General features: G+C 55.3%; 1 protein-coding gene, 1 long non-coding RNA gene and 4 other non-coding genes across 7 annotated transcripts; 1 reads left to right on the top strand and 5 right to left on the bottom strand.

Moving 5' to 3' along the window:
• Positions 1–425: 425 nt before the first annotated feature.
• Positions 426–2,960, bottom strand: LOC103350321 (uncharacterized). Of its 2 annotated transcripts, none has more exons than XR_518327.4 (5): positions 2,664–2,960; positions 1,783–1,843; positions 1,484–1,547; positions 1,164–1,260; positions 426–741 (listed from the first exon to the last, which is right to left on the bottom strand). It is a non-coding gene; the product is annotated as an uncharacterized LOC103350321 (long non-coding RNA). The 2 variants fall into 2 exon arrangements; XR_016211182.1 differs by having other exon boundaries at positions 1,658–1,843; positions 2,664–2,931.
• Positions 808–881, bottom strand: LOC127493870 (small nucleolar RNA SNORD99). Its single transcript, XR_007924407.1, has one exon. It is a non-coding gene; the product is annotated as a small nucleolar RNA SNORD99 (small nucleolar RNA).
• Positions 1,331–1,459, bottom strand: LOC127493850 (small nucleolar RNA SNORA61). Its single transcript, XR_007924388.1, has one exon. It is a non-coding gene; the product is annotated as a small nucleolar RNA SNORA61 (small nucleolar RNA).
• LOC127493843 (small nucleolar RNA SNORA44) lies at positions 1,615–1,745 on the bottom strand. The gene has a single exon (XR_007924381.1). It is a non-coding gene; the product is annotated as a small nucleolar RNA SNORA44 (small nucleolar RNA).
• On the bottom strand, positions 2,109–2,243 carry LOC127493826 (small nucleolar RNA SNORA16B/SNORA16A family). Its single transcript, XR_007924364.1, has one exon. It is a non-coding gene; the product is annotated as a small nucleolar RNA SNORA16B/SNORA16A family (small nucleolar RNA).
• A 6,592-nt stretch (positions 2,961–9,552) lies between the features above and the next one.
• RAB42 (RAB42, member RAS oncogene family) lies at positions 9,553–11,614 on the top strand. The gene is made up of 2 exons (XM_002716077.6): positions 9,553–9,850; positions 10,577–11,614. Exons 1-2 carry the CDS (start codon positions 9,618–9,620, stop codon positions 10,998–11,000), a joined length of 657 nt encoding a protein of 218 aa, XP_002716123.3. The 5' UTR covers positions 9,553–9,617; the 3' UTR covers positions 11,001–11,614.
• The last annotated feature ends 11,171 nt before the right edge of the window (positions 11,615–22,785 follow it).

Genomic DNA, 22,785 nt, shown 5'->3' with positions numbered 1-22,785 from the left:
CCACTGGCAGCCTTGGATCCATTGCTCAGGGCACAAGAAATCTTTAACAGTCTCAGCCCCAGCAGAGGAAAAAGAGAGATACTCCATCCCCAAACACAGGCCATCTTCTACTGCCCTTAGGCCATAGTAGAGCCAGATCAGAAGAGCAGCATCTAGGACTGGTTCCCACATGGGATACCCAAACCCACAGTGCTGGCCTCTTGATTAAATTCTGATTTCCAAGAATCAACAGGTAAGGTAGGCAGGCAGTTCACAAACATGTATAAAGCTTTTAATGTACCATAGTTTTACCTTAATTCAGCCTGGAGTGCCATATATTATCACCATATGCTTATTATTAATAAACCCCCAACAATAAGCCTGAGGGTTCTTGCCTAATATTTAGAGAATCCTAAATACCAGCATAAATAAATGAGGCAGTGTGGTACATTTTAGGCATTTATTTAGTGCAAAAGATGCATAGGATTTGAGAGAGGGGTTCATACAGAGCACCAGGGAGCCTAGGGTGGGTGGCACAGCCCCCTCCTGGCAAGAGGCTAGGAAACAGGGCAGGACAGACACACCCAAGCTTTTAACCCACTTCCAAAGGTGGTTAATTAACTTGACTGGTGATGGGCACACAGGTGTGGCCAGGTAGGGGCATGAGGTCCCACGGGTATGGCGAAGGCGTGGTCTTCTGGTTCACAAACCTCATCAATTTTAGGCTGCATGCCAGCCTACTTCATCCCTCTGTTGGTTTTCCTGAAACAGAAGTATAGGCCAGTGTTAGCCCTGCTCTGTTTAACCCTAACCAGACACCTTCCCAAGAGCTGGTCTCAGTCCCATATCCGCATTTCTCATCCAAAGATGTCCACTCAGATTAGGATTCATCCTGGACCAGTCAGTCTAAAGAATGTGAACTAGGCTAAATGACTTCTGCCCTCTATTGCCCACTCTTCGCTGAGGGAGACGAGGTCCTACCAAAGCATGCATCCAACCAACATCGTGTATTTGCAATGTATAGGGCCATTCCCCCTGCTTCATTCTACTTAGAGCAGTCCTGATCATGGCCTTCAGGGTGGGCAGATCTAACAGACCTGGCCAAACGACAGGCACTTCTTTGCCCTCAGCTAAGTAAGCACAAGACGCTCTATTTATTAAAGGGCTAAGCCTTTCACATGTACCTGAGTGATGGCTGCAGTTTGGCCACTGCGTGGAGCTATGCAGACTTCGTGTCCCTTCAGTAGTCATCCAGCCCTGCAGATCCTCTGTAGCGTAGACCTAAAGAAAAGAACAAGCCTCCAGTAAATCCCTCCCTCGCCCTGAAGACCACAAGGGAGGAGGAAGTCAGCCCTGTCTGACGCTGGCCCAGTGCTATATCAGACTACAACACGGTGAGGCCAGCTTCAGTATCACTTTTCCTCCTTGTACGACCACCAAGACCAGTGTTCTGATCCGATGGGAAAGGGAACCGGAGGGTTCAGATTGTCTTCATTAAGTTTACCTTAGTCTAAAAAAGGCACTGCTCCAGAAGCCAGCAAGCTGGGCTCTTCAGAAACCCGGTCAGGCTGCAGAACAAAAAGGTGAGTGAGGGCTTCCGACTAGGACGAACCCCCACCCCCAGGCAGGTCCTGAAATTATCGGAAAGTTGAGTGGCAGCTGCAGGTACGGTGCTGACCTGAGCTGTCAAAGTCTCTCCAGGTTGCTCTCGCATGCAGTTGGAGATCCCATGGCCACAGCCAGCCACAGCCCTTGGAAACATGCTGTTCTGTCCCGGCAAGCAGCCCCAAACAAGAAACCTACCAGCCCGAGGATGCCGCCGGGGTCCTCACCGCCCCACGTCTGCCAGCATCACGTGGCACACCTACGATGAGAACACAGCTGTCCACCTGCTCCCTTTTCCTGGCCTGTCCAGTTTTGGTCCTTACCCTGATGCCCTAGTGTTGAGGCAGCGATCCAAAGAATCGCCCCTGGATAGATGTTCCCAGGACAAGCGTCCACTCCCCTGCCGCCCCCCCCCCCAGCTCCGCAGCTGTGCTCCGAGGCCTCCCTGACCCCTCCATGCAAGACCCCGCGTCTCTGGCAGCCTGTGGGATGCACTTTAACCCTGCTCTCCGGCTCAACCCGAGGACTGTCTTTTCCTGAAATGTTGCAGATCGGTTACAGCAAACAGAACGGCGACCGTCAGGGAAAACTGTCACTCTGGGCTCCTTTTTGACCACAGCTGCTATGTGGAAGCAGCTGCAGCTTCGATAAGGGCCGCGGTGCAGTCTGGGGCACAGGGCAGCCTCCAACCCAAGCTGCTTTCCAGGTGCCATCTACCTGAGCGTGCACACCCCGAGTGCCTACTGACACCCACCAGAGGCCACCCCTGGGCCCACGGTCATGTCCTGGGTGCCGGCCTCCTGTGCACTCTAGTCTTAAACAAAAGGCTCACACTGATCATTCGCCTAACTATGTAGAAAGCGACAGACCGCAGACTCCTGAAAGGGTTCAAAATGACAAACCCGAATCCCCGAAAGCCCTGTCGTAATGCCGATCAGAGTGACCTCCCTTAAACTCTGGCCAAGCCACCTGCCCAAGGCCACTCAGCAGGCAACCGCCTGCAGACGCCTTTGATGTCACCGTGACAGCACCGCGCGGTCTCCCCTGAATGTGCTAGCGAGCCCGCCCGCATTACTCACTGAGCAGAGCGCAGCCCGGGGCCGCGCCAGCCGAGGCGGGGGAAGGGCGCCGCCCCGGGCCCTCTCACCGCGCACGCGGCCGACAGGGCCTCCGCGACCCGGGCCCCACCAGGTGGGCAAGCACGGATTCTCCAGGCCGCACTCAGCATGCCGCAGCCCTGCACCGCAGCCCCAGAAACTGCGAGCCGTTAGAAGTGAGCTCGGAGAGTACGTGCGCAGAGCGACAGGCCGGAGGACGCGAGCCACGCACGCGACGCCAGGAAAAAGGAAAGGCCCTCGCCGGGCCGGGGCTTATATAGTCCCGCCCCTCACGGCCGCGCCCGACGGCCGCAGTGCGTCGCGCAAGGCCGCTGGGAGTTGTAGTCCAGTGGTGCCTGGCAGCGCCGCGCCAGAGGGGGGCTGCTTGGCCTGGGCTGGCGGACGCGTTAGTCCGCTGTGGAGCGCCGGGCACCTATCTGAAGCGGGCAAGCCCCGGGGTGACTACGAAGCTGGGACAAGGCTGTGTTCAGAGCGCAGCGAGCACGTGGGTAGGCGGCCCCCTGAGGTCTTCTAGAGACCCTGGAGCAGGACCCGGACGCGGTGTCCTCTCCCGCTGACATCTGTGTGACTCTGCTGGGCGCCTGTTGTATACCGTGATCTGGGCATCTCATTGCGTGTGGGTATCATGATTATACCCACGCGGCTTACAGAAGAGAAAACAGGACTGGATCACAGAGCTGGCAGGCAACGTGCAGCCTGGAATACGGAGCCCAACCCCGAGACCGCGCTCCTTCAGCCTCCGCTCCGTGCTGTGTTTCGTCTGATGGAAGGAAACGAGTCTCTGATCCAGCTCCCTGCTAGTGCGCCTGCGACAGCAGAAGATGGCCCACGTCCTCGGGTGCCTGCGCCCGCGTGGGAAACCGGGTGAAGCTCCTGGCTTTGGCCTGGCCCAGCTCTATTGCAGCCATCTGGGGAGTGAACCAGCGGTGGGAGACCACTGGCTCTCCTCTTTCTGTGTGTCTGCCTTTCAAATAAATAAAGAAATCTATTTTATTTATTTATTTATTTATTTTGACAGGAAGAGTGGACAGTGAGAGAGAGAGAGAGACAGAGAGAAAGGTCTTCCTTTTTGCCGTTGGTTCACCCTCCAATGGCAGCCGCAGCCGGCGCACTGTGCTGATCCAAAGCCAGGAGCCAGGTGCTTCTCCTGGTCTCCCATGGGGTGCAGGGCCCAAGCACTTGGGCCATCCTCCACTGCACTCCCTGGCCACAGCAGAGAGCTGGACAGGAAGTGGAGCGACCGGGACAGAAGCCGGTGCCCTGACTGGGGCTAGAACCCGGTGTGCCGGCGCCGCAGGCGGAGCATTAGCCTATTGAGCCCCGGCGCCAGCTGAAATCTATTTTTTTTAAGATATATTTTATTTATTTAAAAGGCAGAATTGGGCCGGCGCTGTGGTGTGGTGGGGTTGAGCCTCTGTCTGGGGTGCCGGCATCCCTTATGGCCGCTGGTTCAAGTCCCGGCTGCTCCTCTTCTGATACAGCTCTCTGCTGTGGCCTGGGAAAGCAGTGGAAGATGGAACCTATGTGGGAGACCCAGAAGAAGCTCCTGGCTTCCAGTCAGCCCAGCTCCAGCTGCCGTGGCCATTTGGGGAGTGAACCAGCAGATGGGAGACCTTTCTGTCTCCCCCTCTCTCTGTCTGTAACTCTGGGTCTCAAATAAATAAAATTCTTAAATAAAATAAAAAATAAAAAGCAGAGTGACAGACGGAGACTCAGAGAGAAAAAAATTTTCCATCTACTGGAATATCTTTCCTCTTCCATTTACTCCCCAAATGGCCACAACAGCCAAAGCTGGGCTAGGCCAAAGCGAGGAGTGCCATCCTGGTCTCCCAAGCAGGGAGCTGGATTGGAAGCAGAGCAGCCAGGACTTGTATCAGCGCTCCAATATGGGATTCCAGGGTCACAGGTGGCAACTTAACCCACTGCGCCACAACACCTGCCCCTGAGTCGGTGTTTACCAGTACTGAGCCTTCTCTTCCCTGGGGATGGTATCTCCGTTTTTATAAAGATTCATTATTTGCTTATCTGAAAGGGAGCTACAGAAAGAGCAAGACAGAAAAAAGAGATCTTCCATCCACTGACTCACCCCCTCAAATGGCTACAAGAGCTGGGCCTGGGCCAGGCCGAAGCCAAGAGCCTGGAACTCCATCTGGGTCTCCCATGTGGATGGCAGGGACCAAGCACTTGGGCTGCCTTTTGCTGCTTTTCCCAGGCACATTAGCAGGAAGCCGGATTGGAAGTAGGACAGCCGGGACTTGAACCCATGTGGGGAAATTAGGCACAGGAGGCAATTCAAAGATGGCGCCTGGGGGGAAATCAGGCACACGTGGCAATTCAAAGATGGCACCCAAAGGAAGTAAGGTGGGTGGTATCCAGAGTTGTCTACCACCAAAGCCGATTGCCTGCGCAGCATCAGGGGAGGTGACGACAACTGATGACGGGTGTACAGACATGTGGCTGGTCCTGTAAAAAGTCGCCCTGTAAAATGACCTTTTAAGTAATTGGTTGGTCCTTATGTCCTGCCCCAGTAATCCTGCAGTCTTGTGCTTTAAAAGGCTTTGCTACGCGCGCAATAAACTGAGTTCTTGCTTGTTTGACTTGACTCCCCACTGCGTGTGGCTGTCCCCGGGATGGGGGTGGAGGGGGGGCTGGGGAATGGGCGAGCGGCGCACTTACCTTTCTTCGGACCCAGTCCATCCTCATTCGGGTGGACTAAGACCCTGCAAATCCTCACTCATAGGGAATGTTGCATCATGCCACAATGCTGGCCCTGATGAGATCTCCATTTAAAAATTTTTTTCTCTTCATTTTTTAGCTACTTGAAAGGCAGAGAGAAATAGTCCATCTATTGATTGACTCCCCAAATGGCCGCACAACAGCCAGAGCTGGGCCAAGCAAAGCCAGGAGCCAGGAACACCATCAGATCTCCCATGGGGTGTCAGGAACCCAGATCCTTGGGCCATCATCTACTGCCTTCCCACGTGCAGTAACAGGAAGCTGGATTGAAAGTGGAATAGTCGGGACCCAACCCAGCACTGTGATACGGGACGTGAGCAGTGGCTTAACCCCCTGCGGGACAATGCCAGCCCCATCTCTGTTTACTGAGAACTTTAATTTCTCTCAACAATGTTTTGAATGTTCAGTTTATAACCCTGGCATATCTTTTATCATATTATTTAAAAATTGTATTTTTTATTATTCATTTTATTTGAAAGGGAGACAAAGATCTTCCATCTGCTGGTTCATTCCCCAAATGCCCACAATAGCCAGAGCTGGGCCAGACCAAACCTAGGAGCCTGGAATTCAATATTCAGCTCTCCCATGTGGGTAGCAGGGGCCCAAGAACTTGTGCCATCATCTGCTGCGTCCCAGCGGTGCGTTAGCAGGAAGCTGACAGGAAGCGGAAGCAGGCACTCCAGTGTGGAGGTGGGTGCCCCCAGTGATAACTGCCACACCAACGCCTGACCCTGTTTTCATACTTTTGATGCTATTGTAAATGGTGTTATTTTGTCCATTGAAAATTACAAAAATTCCAAATGGTCATTGCTAGTATATAGATATAAAATTAATTTCATGGGGCTGGCATTGTGGCACAATAGGTTAGGGCCCTGGCCTGAAGTGCCGGCATCCTGTATGGGCACCGGTTCTAGTCCTGGCTGCTCCTCTTCTGATCCAGCTCTCTGTTATGGCCTGGGAAAGCAATAGAAGATGGCCCAAGTCCTTGGGCCCCTGCACCCATGTGGGAGATCCGGAAGAAGCTCCTGGCTCCTGGCTTTGGATCAGCACAGCTCTGGCTGTTGCGGCCATCTGGGGAGTGAACCAGCAGATGTAAGACCTCTACCTCTCTCTGTCTCTACCTCTCTCTGTAACTCTTTCAAATAAATGAAATAAATCTTTTAAAAAAGAATTTCATTGTCTTGATTGTAGTGGTGGTTTCATGGTTGTATACTTAAGTCAAAACACCTTTCGGGGGAGTGGGGAAGTGGGGTTGTGGTGCAACAGGGTAAGCCCCCATCTGCGACACCAGCATCCCATATCAGAGCACTGGTTTGAGTCACGGTTGCTCTATTTCCAGTCCAGTTATTTTTTATGTTTATTTTTTGACAGGCAGAGTGGACAATGAGAGAGAGAGACAGAGAGAAAGGTCTTCCTTTGCTGTTGGTTCACCCTCCAATGGCCGCCGCGGCCGGCGCGCTGTGGCCAGCACACTGCGCTGATCTGATGGCAGGAGCCAGGTGCTTTTCCTGGTCTCCCATGGGGTGCAGGGCCCAAGCACCTGGGCCATCCTCCACTGCACTCCCTGGCCACAGCAGAGGGCTGGCCTGGAAGAGGGGCAACCGGGACAGAATCTGGTGCCCTGACCAGGACTAGAACCCGGTGTGCCGGCGCTGCAAGGTGGAGGATTAACCTAGTGAGCTGCGGCGCCAGCCCAGTCCAGCTCCCTTCTAATGCACCTGGGAAAGCAGTGGAAGATGGCCCAAGTACTTGAGCCCTACACCCATGTGGGAGAGACCTGGATAGAGCTCCTGGCTCCTGGCTTTGGCCTGGCCCAGCCCCAGCCATTGCGGCCATCTGGGGAGTGAACCAGGTGCTGGGCGATCTCTCTCTCTTTCTCTTTCCATCACTCTTTTTTTTTTTTTTTTAAGATTTATTTATTTATTTGAGAGGCAGAGTTATAGACAGAGAGAGGGAGAGAGAGAGAGAGAGAGGTCTTCCATCCTGTGGTTCATCCCCCAAATGGCCACGATGGCTAGAGCCAGACCAATCTGAAGCCAGGAACCAGGAGCTGCTTCCGGGTCTCCCACGTGATCATAGGGGCTCAAGGATTGAGCTAGCTTCCACTGCTTTCCCAGGTAATTAGCAGAGAGCTGGATAGGAAAGTGAAGCACCTGCGACACTCATAGGGAATGCTGGCACTGCCTCTCCTTCGCTTTGTAACTCTTTCAAGTAAATAAATCTTTTAAAAAAATATATAAAAGATGGGTAGCGCTTGTTGAAGTAATCACTAAGTCAATCAAGTCGGTGGCACTTGGAGCCACAGCCCAGATCCTCTGATGCGCATGCGCACAGCCGTCCCCACCCTGCTCTACGAGGTGAGCAGCGGGCTTCGCGCACTGAGCAGACAGAGGCAGGGCTCGCGAGAGGAAAGCCACTTGCCTAGGGTCACTCTGTGAATCTGTGGCGGAGGTCAGCTGAGCGCTGGGCCGGGGTGCCAGGTGCAGTCGGGCAGACACATGACCCCAGCCACAGCAGGGCCATGTAGGGCGGGGAGGAAGTTCCCCGAGTCTCCTGCTGACACAGCACGGCCCGCGTGGGCTGACCAAAGGCTTACAGGGCGAGTTCACACTGCAGTTGCAGCCGCTTGTGGCCGTCTGCCTTGGCCCCGGCACCCTGCCTGCATGGCCCTTTCTCTTTGACCCCCCTCCCCGGACCCCACTGCCCCTTAGAGACCGGGCTTCGGGATCAGCTCCTGGAGCCCAGACTCTGGCTCCCTGAGTCTGGCTCCGCTGCCTGCATGAATGAATGAGTGGCACTTACCCACGCTCATTCCTGCACAGGGCCCGCCTTCTGGTGGCCGAGAGCAGCTGCTGAGGGCATCTGTGGAGCCCAGATGGGAAAAAAAAAAAAAAAAAAAAAAAAAAAAAAAAAAAAAACCATGAACAGAGCGAGCCGGGAGAACATTCTGATGGAGGAATCAGTGGGCCAGGGTCTCCTGGGCTGAGCAGAGCTGCCAGGGACCCTCTCCCATCCCAACACCTCCTTCTTTTAAAAAAAAAAAAAAAAAAAAAAGGAGAGAGCGTGATCCAGCCAGCCACTGGTTCACTCCCCAACTGGCCACACAGCCAGGGTTGGACCAAGCCAGGGGCCAAGGAATTCCATGCAGGGCCCTCTCAGGGTGGCAGGGACCAAGCTGAGCCGTCATTGCCCGCGGCCTCCAAGGGTGCGGTGGCACTGATACTGCTGAGGGGAGGGAGGTGATAATGGAGCCCACCCAGACACCGCAGCTGCAGCTGCTGGGAGCGGCCAGGATGCAGCCTCCATGGGCCGGTTTCCTCCAAGGCAGGACTGCAAAGGCTGCAGAGGGCCTTGGGAGCAGCTGTGCCTGCCCTGGCCTAGCCCCTAACCCAGGCAGGATGCAGGCAGAGTCCTGGTTCTCGTGGAACCTGCCTGGTGGGTCCCTTGGGTGGCACCAAGGGAGAAGTGAGAGGCCCAGCTCTGCTGTGTGACTTGGGACAAGTCTGCTCAGCTCTAAAGTGGGCAGACGGTGGCCCGATCCAAGGCCTCACTGGTGTCAGCTGTCCTGTCCACAGCACTGTGCTCCCCCTAGAACTGCCACTGTCTTCATGTGCCACACTGGGGCCAAAGTCCCTCCTGGGGCCCCCGTGACCAGCAGGCCAGTCGTGGAGGCTGCTGTGGGAGCCACTGAACCTGGACACTGCACCGGGGCCCCAGGTCAGGGCTAGCGCGGCGCTGGGGAGGGGAAGGAGGATCTGTAAAGCCACCCACTTGGCAGAGTGCTGTCCCCAAATCCCCAGCAGGGCGGGCGCCTGGTGACAGGAATCACTCCGCACTCTGGTAGTGTCTTAAGCCTTGCTCCTTGGTTAATGCTCCCCCTTAGTCGCCCTTAGCTTAGTCCCTTTAACCCGTGAAAGAGGGTTTGTTAGCACTGCCATTTCACGGAGGAGAAAACTGAGGCGGGGTCTTGCCCAGGTTGTGCCCCGCTTCCCCCACCCCGGCCCCCAGCACCCTCGGGATCCGGTTCCCTTATCCCTACCCCAGTGCAACCCAGCCGCCCGGTGACCCGAGCTTAGTGCGGGAGCGGGGCGGAGCCGGCCTTCGGGGCCAGCGCGTGCCGGGGGGCGGGGCGGGGCCGGACAAGTAGCCCCGGGCGCGGCGGGCGCCCCAGTCGCGGGCATGGAGGCCGAGGGCTGCCGCTATCAGTTTCGGATCGCGCTGCTGGGGGACGCGGCGGTGGGCAAGACCTCGCTGCTGCGGTGCTACGTAGCGGGCGCGCCGGGTGCCCCGGAGCCCGAGGCCGAGCCCGAGCCCACGGTGGGCGTCGACTTCTACCGCCGCGCGCTGCAGCTGCGGGCCGGGCCGCGCGTGAAGCTGCAGCTCTGGGACACTGCGGGCCATGAGCGCTTCAGGTGCGGGCCTGCGGGGAGCGCGGGAGGGGCCGCTGGTCGAGGAGGCGTGCCTTGGGGGTCCCAGAGAGGTCTGGGGGGCTGGGATCCCTGGCTCCAGCCAGACCCTCCCTCCCTCGGGGTCATGCTTTCTGCAAATAGGAGGGGACTTCAGGTAGTTCATGGAGAGAGAGGGAAGCTTATTTTGGTACCAAAAGATTTCAAATCCATGCATATAAGGCATCTTCAAAAAGTTCAGGGAAAAATCTGGAATATGAAAAAACTATGCACGGATCTCGAGTGTTTTTGCTGCGAGTTCAGCTTGTATTCTAACTGCGTTCCTGCACAGACCAGGTTGACATCCAAGCCCAGAGCCCCGGAGGGGCATTCAGACCTGGGTGCACCGCACTCTGGAGGGTGGATGGATGGCCTCAGAGGCGGGAGATGCCAGGGTAGGAGAGGTTTGTGCCAGCTGCAAAGGATGGGCAGCGGTGTGCCAGCCCCAGCAGAGAATCGGAGCTGCCCTCAGAGCTCTCAGGCCTCGCCAGGAGAGCAGGAATCGGAGCTGCCTCCTAACCAGGGGGCACCCCGTGTCTTGAGGGAGACTCAGACCCCAAGGCAGAGAAGCGCAGGGCAGTGTGACTGAGCTGTGAGACGGGTGTGAGGCTCCGTGGACCCCAGGAGGGGTCTGCCTCTGGGGGTGTCCTGACGGCATAAACACCTCCCACCTTACCCCTGGCTCCTCCCCAGGTGCATCACCAGGTCCTTTTACCGGAACGTGGTGGGTGTCCTGCTGGTCTTTGATGTGACGAACAGGAAGTCCTTCGAACACATCCGAGACTGGCACCAGGATGTCATGGCCACTCAGGGCCCCGACAAGGCTATCTTCCTGCTGATTGGCCACAAGAGTGACCTGCAGAGCGCCCGCTGTGTCTCCACCCAGGAGGCCCAGGAGCTGGCTGCCTCCCTGGGCGTGGCCTTCATGGAGACCTCAGCCAGGAACTGCTGCAACGTGGAGCTGGCCTTTGACACCCTCGCGGACGCCATCCAGCAGGCCCTGCAGCAAGGGGACATCAAGCTACAGGAGGACTGGGGGGGTGTCCGGCTCATCCACAAGGCCCAGAGTCCCAGGTCCCCCAGCAGGAAGCACCACCCAGGCCCATGCCAGTGCTGACGCTGGGAGAGAAAAGGTTTAAGCAGCGCCAACCTCAGCCCGGTGGGATGGGGATGGCTGGACTCTCTGGAGGGTGAGACAGAAGGGTTTGCGCAAACAGCATCCTGACAGTAGTGCCTCTTGCACTTTGGGGTCTCAGCTCAGTTCCTTCCTGTGGACAGGTTTAAAAAGGCCAGAAACTCAACTTCCTGTTTTGAGTCTCAGTTTCCTCATCTGTCAATAGGGCTCATTAAAAATCCCCTTCATGGGGCCGGCGCCGCGGCTCACTAGGCTAATCCTCCGCCTTGCGGCGCCGGCACACCGGGTTCTAGTCCCGGTCGGGGCGCCGGATTCTGTCCCCGTTGCCCCTCTTCCAGGCCAGCCCTCTGCTGTGGCCAGGGAGTGCAGTGGAGGATGGCCCAAGTCCTTGGGCCCTGCACCCCATGGGAGACCAGGAGAAGTACCTGGCTCCTGCCATCGGATCAGCGTGGTGCGCCGGCCGCAGCGCGCCGGCCGCGGCGGCCATTGGAGGGTGAACCAACGGCAAAAGGAAGACCTTTCTCTCTGTCTCTCTCTCTCTCACTGTCCACTCTGCCTGTCAAAAAAATAAAAATAAAAATAAAAAAATCCCCTTCATGGGAGGCGTGGTCATGCACGAGCTAAGGGCCGGGACCCGCCCTCCCAGAGCCTGCCGCGCGGCCCACTCACTGGTGGTGAAAGCCATCATCCCCACTTGACTGCCATGCGGCCGCTGCTGGCAGCTCCTGCGCTCAGCGTCGGGACGCTGCCACGCTGGCGAGGCCAGCTGGGGAATTCCAGCTTCAGGCCTCCTTAGGTGCTCAGGCTATGATGAGTCAGGCATGGACTTAAGGTGTGGCCTCGAATCTGGCTGCTACCCAGTGTCCCCCTCCCATCCCCCCCGGGCCCGGGGCTGAGTCTGGCTAAAGGATCCCTGCATTGCCCCTGTCCTCACTGTCCCCGCAAGCTGCTGGGAGAACTGTGCGGACTGGGCCAGCTTGCAGCGCTCTCGGGGACTGCCCACCCCCAGGGACAACCCATACACACGTTGTCATCTTGACAGCTCTTAAGGTCCAGCCCAGCTCCATCCTCTGTGGGCTGTTCTCCCTCGCCCAAATCCTGCCTTCTTCCTTTCGCAATCAGGTTTTACTCTCAACACCCCAGCACAGGGCAGAAGCTGTGGCTGCTGCTTGGGATCCCAGCGTCCGGTACTCACTCCAGCTTCCTGTCAACGCATCCTGGGGGCAGCACCTGATGGCTCAATGCTTGGGTCCCTGCCACCCATGTGGAAGACCTGGATGGAGCACCTGACTGCCGGCTTCAGCCTGGCCCAGACCTGGCTGTTGCAGGTATCTGGGGAGTGAACAGGCAGATGGAAGACCTCTCTGTCCTTATCTATGACTCTGCCTTTCAAGTAGTTGAAAATAAACAAACATTTCAAAAAATGCCCTGGCATAAATCCCTGCACAGTAACCTCCATGGCATAATTTGCTCCAGGCACCCTAATTTGCAAGGGGAACTGCTGGGCAGGGAATGTCCTGGGGGCAATTTGGGAAGGCTTCACGTAGGAGGTGGTGTTTTGTTGGGCAGGATCTCAGTAGCTGTGGAGGTGCCAGCGGGCATGGGTATGGGCAACTACCAGAGCAAAAAGAAGACAATCACTGAACTCTGTAGCCGTGGGCCAGTTCCTCCCCCACCTGCGCCTCAGTTTCCCCTTCTGTAACATGTGACTGACAGCCCTCTTCCCTAGAGTTCTTGAGGAAGATTTAATCAGCTTTCTCCCAGGAAGAACAGGTTAGGGTAGGGCTTCCGCCCTGTGCACTTGACCCTGCCTTCTCTTTTTATTTATTGTTTCAAAGATTTGCTTGGGGGCCGGCGCCATGGTTCACTTGGCTAATCCTCTGCCTGCAGCACCAGCACCCCGGGTTCTGGTTACTCCTCTTCCAGTCCAGCTCTCTGCTGTGGCCCAGGAGGGCAGTGGAGGATGGTCCAGGTACTTGGGCCCTGCACCCGTATGGGAGACTGGGAGGAAGTACTCGGCTCCTGGCTTCGGATCGGCAAAGCGCCAGCCGTAGCGGCCATTAGGGGAGTGAACCAACAGAAGGAAGACTTTTTCTCTCTCACTGTCTATAATTCTCTCTCTCTCTGTCTCTCTCTCTCACTGTCTAACTCTGCCTGGCAAAAAAAAAAAAAAAAAGATTTGCTTGGGGCCAGTGCTGTGGTGTAGCGGGTGGAGCTGCTGCCTGCAGTGCCGGCATCCCATGTGGGCGTCAGTTTGAGTCCTAGCTGCTCCACTTTGGATCCAGCTCTCTGCTGTGGCCTGGGAAAGCTGTGGAAGATGGCCCAAGACCTGGGGCTCCTGCACCCATGTGGGAGACCTGGAAGAAGCTCCTGGCTCCAAGCTTCGGATCAGCACAGCTCCGGCTGTTGCTGCCAATTGAAGACCTCTCTCTCTGACTTTCAAAATAAATACATCTTTAAAAATTTTTTGAAAGCAGAATTACAGAGAGAGAGAGAGAGAGAGAGAGAGAGAGAATTTTCCATCCACTGGTTCAGTCCCCAAATGGCTACAATGACCGGGGCTGGGCCAAGCCAAAGCCAGGAGCCTCGATCTTCTCCTGGGTCTCCCATGTGGGCGCAGGTCATCCTCTGCAGCTTTCCCAGGTGCCTGAGCAGGGAGCTGGACCAGAAGTGGAGCAGCGGCCATGACTTAACCTGCTGCGCCATAGTGTCAGCTCTGTGGAACTCATCTTTATGACAGCTTCACTCGGCTTCACTTATCCTCACTTCCCAGATGGGGACAACAGAGGGTGGTTATTTGCTTTGGGGTATATTTTCATTCTGTCACCAAATTTCTAAACTATTTTTTTCTTCATTTTATTTGAAAGGCAGAAAGAGATTTTTCCATCCACTGGTTTCTCCCCAAATGTTCTCTATAGCTGGGGCTGGGCCAGGCCAAAACGGGGAGCCAAGAGCTGGGAACTCAATCTGGGTCTCCTATGTGGGGGGCAGAGACCCAAGCACTTGCAGCCACCACCCGCTGCCATCCCCCAGGGTGCAATTAGCAGGTAGCTGGGTCAGAAGCCGAGCAGGGCCTTGAACTCAGGCCCCCAAGCAGCACCGTAACCACTGGACCCCCGTCAGAGCTTTTAAAGTGAGCATCCACTCTATCCTAGTTTCTGAGGCTACGGCAGGGAACATGACAGAAAAGCCCTGCTGGGCTGACGTTCCAGTGGAAAAGAGAAGAAAGCCAAGTAAATGAAGGGCTGGCCTTCCAGCTTGCTGGGTGCTGTGGGGCTCAGTGTTGGGAGGCCTCCCTGAGAAGATGGACTTTGAGACCCGAATAAGGGGGAGGCGGAGCCCAGCTCAGCGCCGAGATCCGGGCAGAAGGAAGAATAAGAGTAGTTTTGCCTTCACAATAACTTTAGGTGCTGTGATTCCATTTGCCCCAGGAGGAAACAGACGTCCAGAGAGGTTGGGTGACTTGCCTAAAATCTCATAGCCAGTAAGGTGGGGAGGGGAGAGTTCCCAAGAGTGACAGCCTCCAGCCAGGGAGGGACTGGGTGGTTTCTAGGGAGGACAGGACATCTGTGTGGCTGAAATGAAGGAACAGGAGTGCCCTCAGCGTGGCCTCCGCACTTCCCCGCACAGGAGTACAGGCCTGACCCCGCCTGCATGGAGACCCGCAGCTGGTCCTGGAACAGATGAAAGCTAAGCTGTCCCCAACTCAGCAAGTCCCCAGTCCCCAGAGTGAGGGAGATGCAGAAAGAAATGAACTCTGCCCCTCTCAAAATCCTGGGTTGGAGAAAAAGGCCCCAAGGCCCTGGCCCACCCAGGCAGGGCCAAGTTCAAGAGACAGTGCCATTGTCCCTGGCTGCCTCCCTGGGGCTTAGCAGGCTGGACTTTCCCAAATGTGAACTGGGGATAATAAAATCTTTTTGTCCCGCGGGCTTGTGGGACATGAAAGGAGGCATTGTGTGACTGTCTCCACACACATGGCTCACACGCTGGGCTGTCTGTCGCCTCCAACAACTGGGGAGTAACCTCAAACCTCAAGCGACTCTGTGAGGTTGGTCTGACCTTGACCATTCACAGGCAGACTTCAAGACCAGGGCAGGGAAACTGATGTGCTTGAATCTGGGCGCCCATCTCGGCATTCCACTACCTTGGGCCAGCCTAGGGTGGGAGTGGGGGCTCCTACCTCATGCCTTGAGGCCCTGGTGCCACCTTCACAAGCCCCCTCAGTGCAGAAAAACCTGAGGAGATTCTAGGTGGCTTTGGAGGGTGCTTGCCTGGCGCAGCAGCAGGAGGCAGCCCTGCCCAGGCCCGGACTGGAGGACTGGCAGCGGAGGCTTCCCAGTGGAGACTGAGGAGAAGGCAGGGAGGGGCAGGCCCACCTGGGAACCAGACCCCTCCCTGGTCTCCAGTGTGTGGGCTGTGCCGCCCCTCCCAGGGGGGTCTTGCGGAATAAATCTGGCCCGGCTGCTGCGGCTGCTCAGCTGCCCCAGTCTTTCCTTGTTCCGCACCACTTGCGGGATAAACATCCAAATCCTTTCTTCCCAGCCCCAGCCCCTCCTGGTTTCACCCCGCTGCGGCAGCATCTCCCATCCGCTTCGCCCAGCCACATCCCGGGCCACCTGCAGCTCCGGGCCTTGCACACGCTAGTTCTGTGCACGTTTCCCTGCGTGGCCCTAGCCCTCTCCCCTCCCTCTGCGTGGCCCTAGCCCTCTCCTCTCCCTCTGCGTGGCCCTAGCCTTCTCCCCTCCCTGTGTTACCACATCTGCCTGCAACACTCAGACAAACGCCACCTCCTTTTAACACCACATGACCCCAGACCTTGCCGTCAGATCTGGACTTGACTCCCAGCTCTGCTTTACACTGACTGGGACCCTGAGCAACTCACTACAGCCTCACCTGTAAACTGCTGCAACCAGCATCTAACTCGGGACTTTTGGGAAGGACCTGAGAAATCGGCGGCAGTCCTTGTCTCACAGTGGTTCACCAAGAGGGCTTCCCCCTCTGCTCCCTCACAGTTTCCCTTGGTAATCACAGTGGAGGAACAAAGCCTACCAGGGAGGTAACAAGGATTCCAGACTCTAGCCTAGCTGTTAAAGTTCCTGACTCCCTGGTGATGTGGATCCGGCTCTGTTTTCTAACTAAAGTTCCAGAATCTTCCTGTAGGTCTAACCCCTAGTCTATTCTATGCAACCTAACTCCTCCAAGGTGGGACCCTGGCCAAACCCACCGGCATCGCGGTTGCAGCAGTCAGGCTCCCGGGCCTGCAGACCCCTCTGTGAGCCGCTTCCTCAGCCTGGACCACCGCTTCCTCCCTTCTCTTGTTTGGCCTGAAAACCCAGCAATCCAGACTGAAAGTATCCCCCTGCTCCTGGGAGGGAACAGAGCCAAGGTCAGCCCCAGGGGAGCCACTGTAACTTGGTGGGTGGAGACAGTGGAAGCACTGCATCTACCACACACAGGCTGGCTCTGACGGTGACCTGGTGGGAAGCCAGCTTCTCATCTCAGCCCCGCAGAGCCTCAGTCTCTTCCTGACAAGACGAGAAGTTTCTACCTCACTTTGCTGTTAGAGGCGAATGTGGTCATGTGGCCAAGTGCTCAGTGCATGCCAAGTTCCTTCTGCTAACAAGCCCGACGCCTGCACGGGCTGCGCCCTTGCCTGGGGTGTACACCCTTCCACGTTCAGCTCAAATGCTCGCTTACCTACCCGAGCGCCCCAGTTCCTCCCCAGGCCCTGCACAGCTCTCTGTGGAAATTCAGGCAGTGTCTATAAGTTAGTTATGGTGCCCCACTACACTGTACCTCAAGGCCACAGCTGTGTGACTTTCCTGAAGGGGCTAGGCTGTCTTGGGCAGAGGACTCCTGGGCTTTTAAAAACTGTTACTGTGAAGAGGGGGGAGCTGGTGTTGTGGCACAGCAGGCAAAAGAGCCACCTGCCATGCAGGCATCCCACATGGGCACTGGTTGCTAACCCGGCTGCTCCACTTCCGATCTAGCTCGCTGGTAATATGCCTGGGAAAGCAATGGAAGATGGCCCAAGTGTTGGGGCCCCTGCACCCACATGGGAGACCCCGATGAAGCTTCTGGCTCCTGGCTTCTGCCTGGCCCAGCCCTGGCTGTTGCAGTCATCTGGGCAGTGAGCCAGTGGACGGAATATCTGTCTCTCCTCTCTCTATAATTCTATTATGGGGCAGGCATTTGTCACAGTGGCTAAGACCATGCTTGGGATGCCCGCATTCCATTTGGAGTACCTAGCTTGCGTCCTTCTGATCAAGCTTCCTGCTAATGCACACACTGGGAGGCAGCAGTAATGGCTCAAGTACTTGGGTGCCTGCCACCCATGGGAGTTACCGGCTCCCAGCTTTGGCCTGGCCCAGTTACAGCTGTTGCAGCATTCGGAGAGTGAATCAGCAGATGGAAATCTCTCACTCTTGTTTCTTTCAAATAAAATAAGACATGAATTAGAAAAAACAAAAACAAAAACCTGTCGGGTCAGGCATTGTGGTGCTGGTTAAGATGCTGCCCGGGGGGGCTGGTGCTGTGCTGCTGCAGTGCCGGCATCCCATATGGATGCTGGTTCAAGTCCTGGCTGCTCCACTTCCGATCCAGCTCTCTGCTATGGCCTGGGAAAGCAGCAGCAGATGGCCCAAGTCCTTGGGCCCCTGCACCTGTGTGATAGAACTGGAGGAAGCTCCTGGCTCCTGACTTTGGGTCAGCTTAGTGTGTTTTTTTTTTTTTTTTTTTTTTAACAGGCAGAGTAAATAGTGAGAGAGAGAGACAGAGAGAAAGGTCTTCCTTTGCCATTGGTTCACCCTCCAATGGCCACCGTGGCCGGTGCGCTGCGGCCCGCGCACCGCACTGATCCGATGGCAGGAGCCAGGTACTTATCCTGGTTTCCCATGAGTGCAGGGCCCAAGCACTTGGGCCATCCTCCACTGCACTCCCTGGCCACAGCAGAGAGCTGGCCTGGAAGAGGGGCAACTGGGACAGAATCTGGCGCCCTGACCAGGACTAGAACCCGGCGTGCTGGCGCCGCAAGGCAGAGGATTAGCCTAGTGAGCCGCAGCACTGGCCAGCTTAGCTTTTGCTGTTGTAGTCATTTGGGGAGTGAACCAGCGAATGGAAGACCTCTCTCTGGCTCTACATCTCTCTATAACTCTTTCAAATAAATAAAATAAATCTTTTTTTTTTTATTTTTTATTTTTTTGACAGGCAGAGTGGACAGTGAGAGAGAGAGACAGAGAGAAAGGTCTTCCTTTGCCGTTGGTTCACCCTCCAATGGCCGCCGCGGCCGGTGCGCTGCGGCCGGCGCACCGCGCTGATCCGATGGCAGGAGCCAGGAGTCAGGTGCTTTTCCTGGTCTCCCATGGGGTGCAGGGCCCAAGCACCTGGGCCATCCTCCACTGCACTCCCTGGCCACAGCAGAGGGCTGGCCTGGAAGAGGGGCAACCGGGACAGAATCCGGCGCCCCGACCGGGACTAGAACCCGGTGTGCCGGCGCCGCTAGGCGGAGGATTAGCCTAGTGAGCCGCGGCGCCGGCCTAAAATAAATCTTTTTTTTAAAGGTTTATTTATTTGAAAGTCAGAATTACACAGAGAGAGAAGAGGTAGAGAGAGAGAGGTCTTCCATCAAATGGTTCACTCCCCAATTGGCTGCAACGGCCAGTTGTGCCGATCCGGAGCCAGGAGCCAGGAGCTTCTTCTGGGTCTCCCATGCGGAGGCAGGGGCCCAAGGATTTGGGTCATCTTCCACTGCTTTCCCAGGCCATAGCAGAGAGCTGGATCAGAAGTGGAGCAGCCTGGACTAGAACCGGTGCCCACATGGGATGCCAGTGCTTCAGGCCAGGGCATTAACCCACTGTGCCACAGCACTGGCCCCAAGTCTTTTTTTTTTTTTTAAAGATGCTGCCTGGGACACCCACATTCCATTTCTGAGTGCACAGCTACTCTGTGCTTGCAATCTAGCTTGGGAAATGGCCCAAGTATTGGGGCTTCTGCCACTCACATAGGAGACCTGATGGAATTCTGGAAACCTGGATTTGGCCTGGCCCAGCCCCAGCAGTTGTAGGCATTTTTCAGTGAACCAGTACACACAATATATGTCTTTTCCTGTCACTTTGCCTTTTTTATTTTTTTAAGTTTATTCATTTATTTATTTGAAAGTCAGAGTAACAGAGAACCTCCATTTGTTTGTTCATTCCCTAGATGGTTTCAACGGCTGGGTCTGAACCAGCCAAAGCCAGGAGCCAGGAGCTTTATTTGAGTCTCCCACATGGGTGGCAGGGGCCAAAGTCCTTGGGCCATCTTATACTGCTTTTCCCAGGCCATTAGCAGGCAGTTGGATCAGAATTGGAGTGGCTGGGACATGAACTGGCGCCCATATGGGATGTCAGCATCCCAGGCAGCAGCTTTACTTACTATACCACAATGCTGGCCTCTGCCTTTATTCTTAAAACAAGAAAACGGATATAGGAATTTTAAAAAATACCCAAAAACACATGGGGTGGGCATTTGGTCTGTTGCTGTGGATTCATTTCTGAGAGGAGGAGCGTGGTGGGGGCAAGAGGTGCAGAGTCACCACACACACCCCAGGAGTCAGGTGAAAGCAGGCCTGAAGCAAGCAGCCTGCAGATGTAGCAGTTGCTACAGTTGCTTATATAGCCAAGGCAGCCAATCCGGTCAAGGGGCCGTCTATGCCCTAACCAATCACACCCTGTTGCCAGTGGCCATCTTGGCAGGGCCTTCTCATTCCACCACATTGGTCTCACAGTTAAGATACCCATATTCCATGCTGGAGTTTGATACTTGGGTCTAGCTCCTGAATCCTGCTAATGTGCACCCTGGGAGGCAGGTGATGGCTGAAGCAGTCAGGTCCCTGGCCCTCAGGGAAACCATTTGAATTCCCAGCTCCTAGCTTCAGTCCAGCCTAGCTGTGGCTGTTGCAGACATTTGGAGAGTGAACCAGTGAATGGAAGCTCTCACTCTCTCTGCCTTTCAAAGAAAATAAAACACAAATTTGGAAAAAAAAAAAAAAAAAACTATGGAAAATTTTAAAAACCACAATACATGGGGTGGGTATTTGGCCTACAGGTTAAGAAGCCCATGTCCCATATCAGAGTATCCAGGTTTGATACCTGGCTCCGGCTCCTGACTCCAACTTCCTGTTAAGCAGACCCTGGGAGACAAGGGTGGCTCAAGTGACTCAGTCCTTGCTATCACGTGGGAGTCCTGGATGGAATTTGTTGCTCCCAGATGCCTGGACCAGCCTCAGCCATTGTGGGCATCTGGGAAGTGAATTAGCAGATGGCTACTGTCTGTATCTCTCTCTCTCAAAACAATTAAAACAAAAAAAATTAAAGATTTTTTTTTTTAATTTCTTAGAAAGGCAGAGTTGGAGAGAGAAGAGAGAGACAGACAGAGAGATCTTCCATCTACTGGTTCACTCTCCAAATGGCTATAAAGGGAAGAGCTGGGCCGCACCAAAGCCAGGAGCCTGGAGCTTCTTCTGAGTCTCCCATGTGAGTACAGGGGCCCAAGGAGTTGGGCCATCATCTGTGGCTTTTCCAGGTATGTATTAGCAGGGAGTGGGACTGGAAGTGGAGCCGCCAGTTCTTGAATCAGCATATACAGGATGCTGGCATTGCAGGGGGAGGCTTAACCTGCTTTTTTTTTTTTTTTTTTTTTTTTTTTTTTTTTTTTTATTTATTTATTTTTTGACAGGCAGAGTGGACAGTGAGAGAGAGACAGAGAGAAAGGTCTTCCTTTGCCATTGGTTCACCCTCCAATGGCCGCCACGGCCGGCGCACCACGCTGATCCGATGGCAGGAGCCAGGAGCCAGGTGCTTTTCCTGGTCTCCCATGGGGTGCAGGGCCCAAGCACCTGGGCCATCCTCCACTGCACTCCCTGGCCACAGCAGAGGGCTGGCCTGGAAGAGGGGCAACCGGGACAGAATCTGGTGCCCCGACCGGGACTAGAACCCGGTGTGCCGGCGCCGCTAGGCGGAGGATTAGCCTAGTGAGCCGCGGCGCCGGCCTAACCTGCTTTGCCACAATACTGGCCCCCCAATTTTTTTAAATACCCAAGAATTGGGGTAGGAGTCTGGTACAGTGTTTATGTCACTACTTGGGAAACCCACATCAGAGCGCATGGTTTGAATCCTGGCTCTTCCACTTCTGAGCCAGCTTCCTAATAACATGTATTCTCAGGGGCTGTAGGCAATGCCCTGAGTGCTTGTATCTCTGCCACTCATATGGGAGACCCAGCTGGGAACCTGGCTTCAGCCTGGCATAGCCCTGGCTGTTGGGATCATTTGGGCAGTGAACCAGAAGATGCAAGGTATCTCTCCTGAATCTTTTTTTCTCATAAAATGAAAATAAATGAACTAAAAAAGTTAATACTCAAGAATAAAGAAAACAGTGCAAACTACAAAATAGTGAAAAGAATTCCATATACCCATAACTTAGCTTCAACAAATATCAGGTGGTATGGCAAACACTGTTTACTATCCCCTTGCTTTGTGAGTGCTTGCTCTCAAGCCCGCAGCCCTGGCACAGGAGCAGTGTCCAGTCTGATGTTGACAGCTATGGGGGATCCTCCCATGGCCAAAGACACCTCCTCCCAGGTGTGCTGGGAAAGGCAAGCTTTGTATTGCACAATGCTTCTTCCTGCCAGCATAGGCCCAGGATTGGGACTCGGGCCAGCAGGGAGGAGGAGGGAGACAGCCTAGCATTTAGGGGCTGTGACTCCCCACTCCTATACTCACTGGTCTTTCAAGCCACCATCTGGGGACTGCTCAGAGAACCAAGGCCTCTATTTCAGGGAAGCCTGCGTCTGTCCTGATGGGACCCAGCTTTGCAAGGTTTCAAATGGCACTGACGCCTCCTTGCAGAGATGACCTGAAAGTTTCTCCAGGCCCCCGTCTGGGCGTGTCCTGGGGATCTTAGACCTGGAAGTCCCAGGTTGCCTTTAGGTTCTGGCTCTTCTTCTGGAAACCTAACTGGGCCCCAGAGCTGTGAGATTCATACCTCAGCTGGGCCTCGCTTCTCCTGGCTGGCCTGGTGTCTTGCTGGCCCCCATGCCCCACGGACACTCTCTGGCAATACCAGTTCCGCATCATCCTCCTTGGAGATTCAACTGTGGACAAATCATCCTTGCTAAGACGTTTGTGGAGGGTGCCAGTCAGTGGGGGTGGACGTCAGTGAGCACTCTGTGGAGGTAGAGCCTGGCCAGGAAAGGTTCCGGGGAGTATGACAGCAGCAGGCCCCTGCTGCCTGCCTTCCACACTACCCCAGCCCCGAGTGCCAAGGAGAGAGCCCATGCATGGGGAAGGAGCAGAGGCTTTCAAGCCAGTAGGAAGGGCAGATTCTGGTCCAGGAGCACAGGTCTGAGTCCTGGCTGCCTGTGGCCTGAGATCACACCTCTCCAGACATGTGAAGAGGCCACACCTCTAAGGGTCTTAGTTCAGCTTTGCCCTCCCGCTTCACTTGCGCAGGCACAGGGGACCCTCTCCAGATGGTCCTAGATGGCTCCTAAGGCGTCCTCACAGCTCATCCTGTTGTGGCAGCCCTTATCCTTCCCTTTTGGTTAACTCTGTTCCAGGAAAGCCTCTCAAGTCTGACTCTTTTCCTTTTAGTCCAAATAACTGTAGCAACTTTCTGGTCATTTCCCTCCTGCCTGTTTCCAATTCTACTCTACACTGACAGACAGAGGGAGGCTTTGAACAGGCAAATATGGTCACATCAGTCCTTCATCCAGCTCTTCACTGTCCTACTG

Source organism: Oryctolagus cuniculus, chromosome 7 (assembly GCF_051225735.1).
Source record: "Oryctolagus cuniculus isolate XC-2025 breed Fujian yellow rabbit chromosome 7, ASM5122573v1, whole genome shotgun sequence".
Taxonomy (NCBI): domain Eukaryota; kingdom Metazoa; phylum Chordata; class Mammalia; order Lagomorpha; family Leporidae; genus Oryctolagus; species Oryctolagus cuniculus.
The sequence above is the reverse complement of the archived record's forward strand: the minus strand, read 5'-3'. Positions and strand labels throughout refer to the sequence as shown.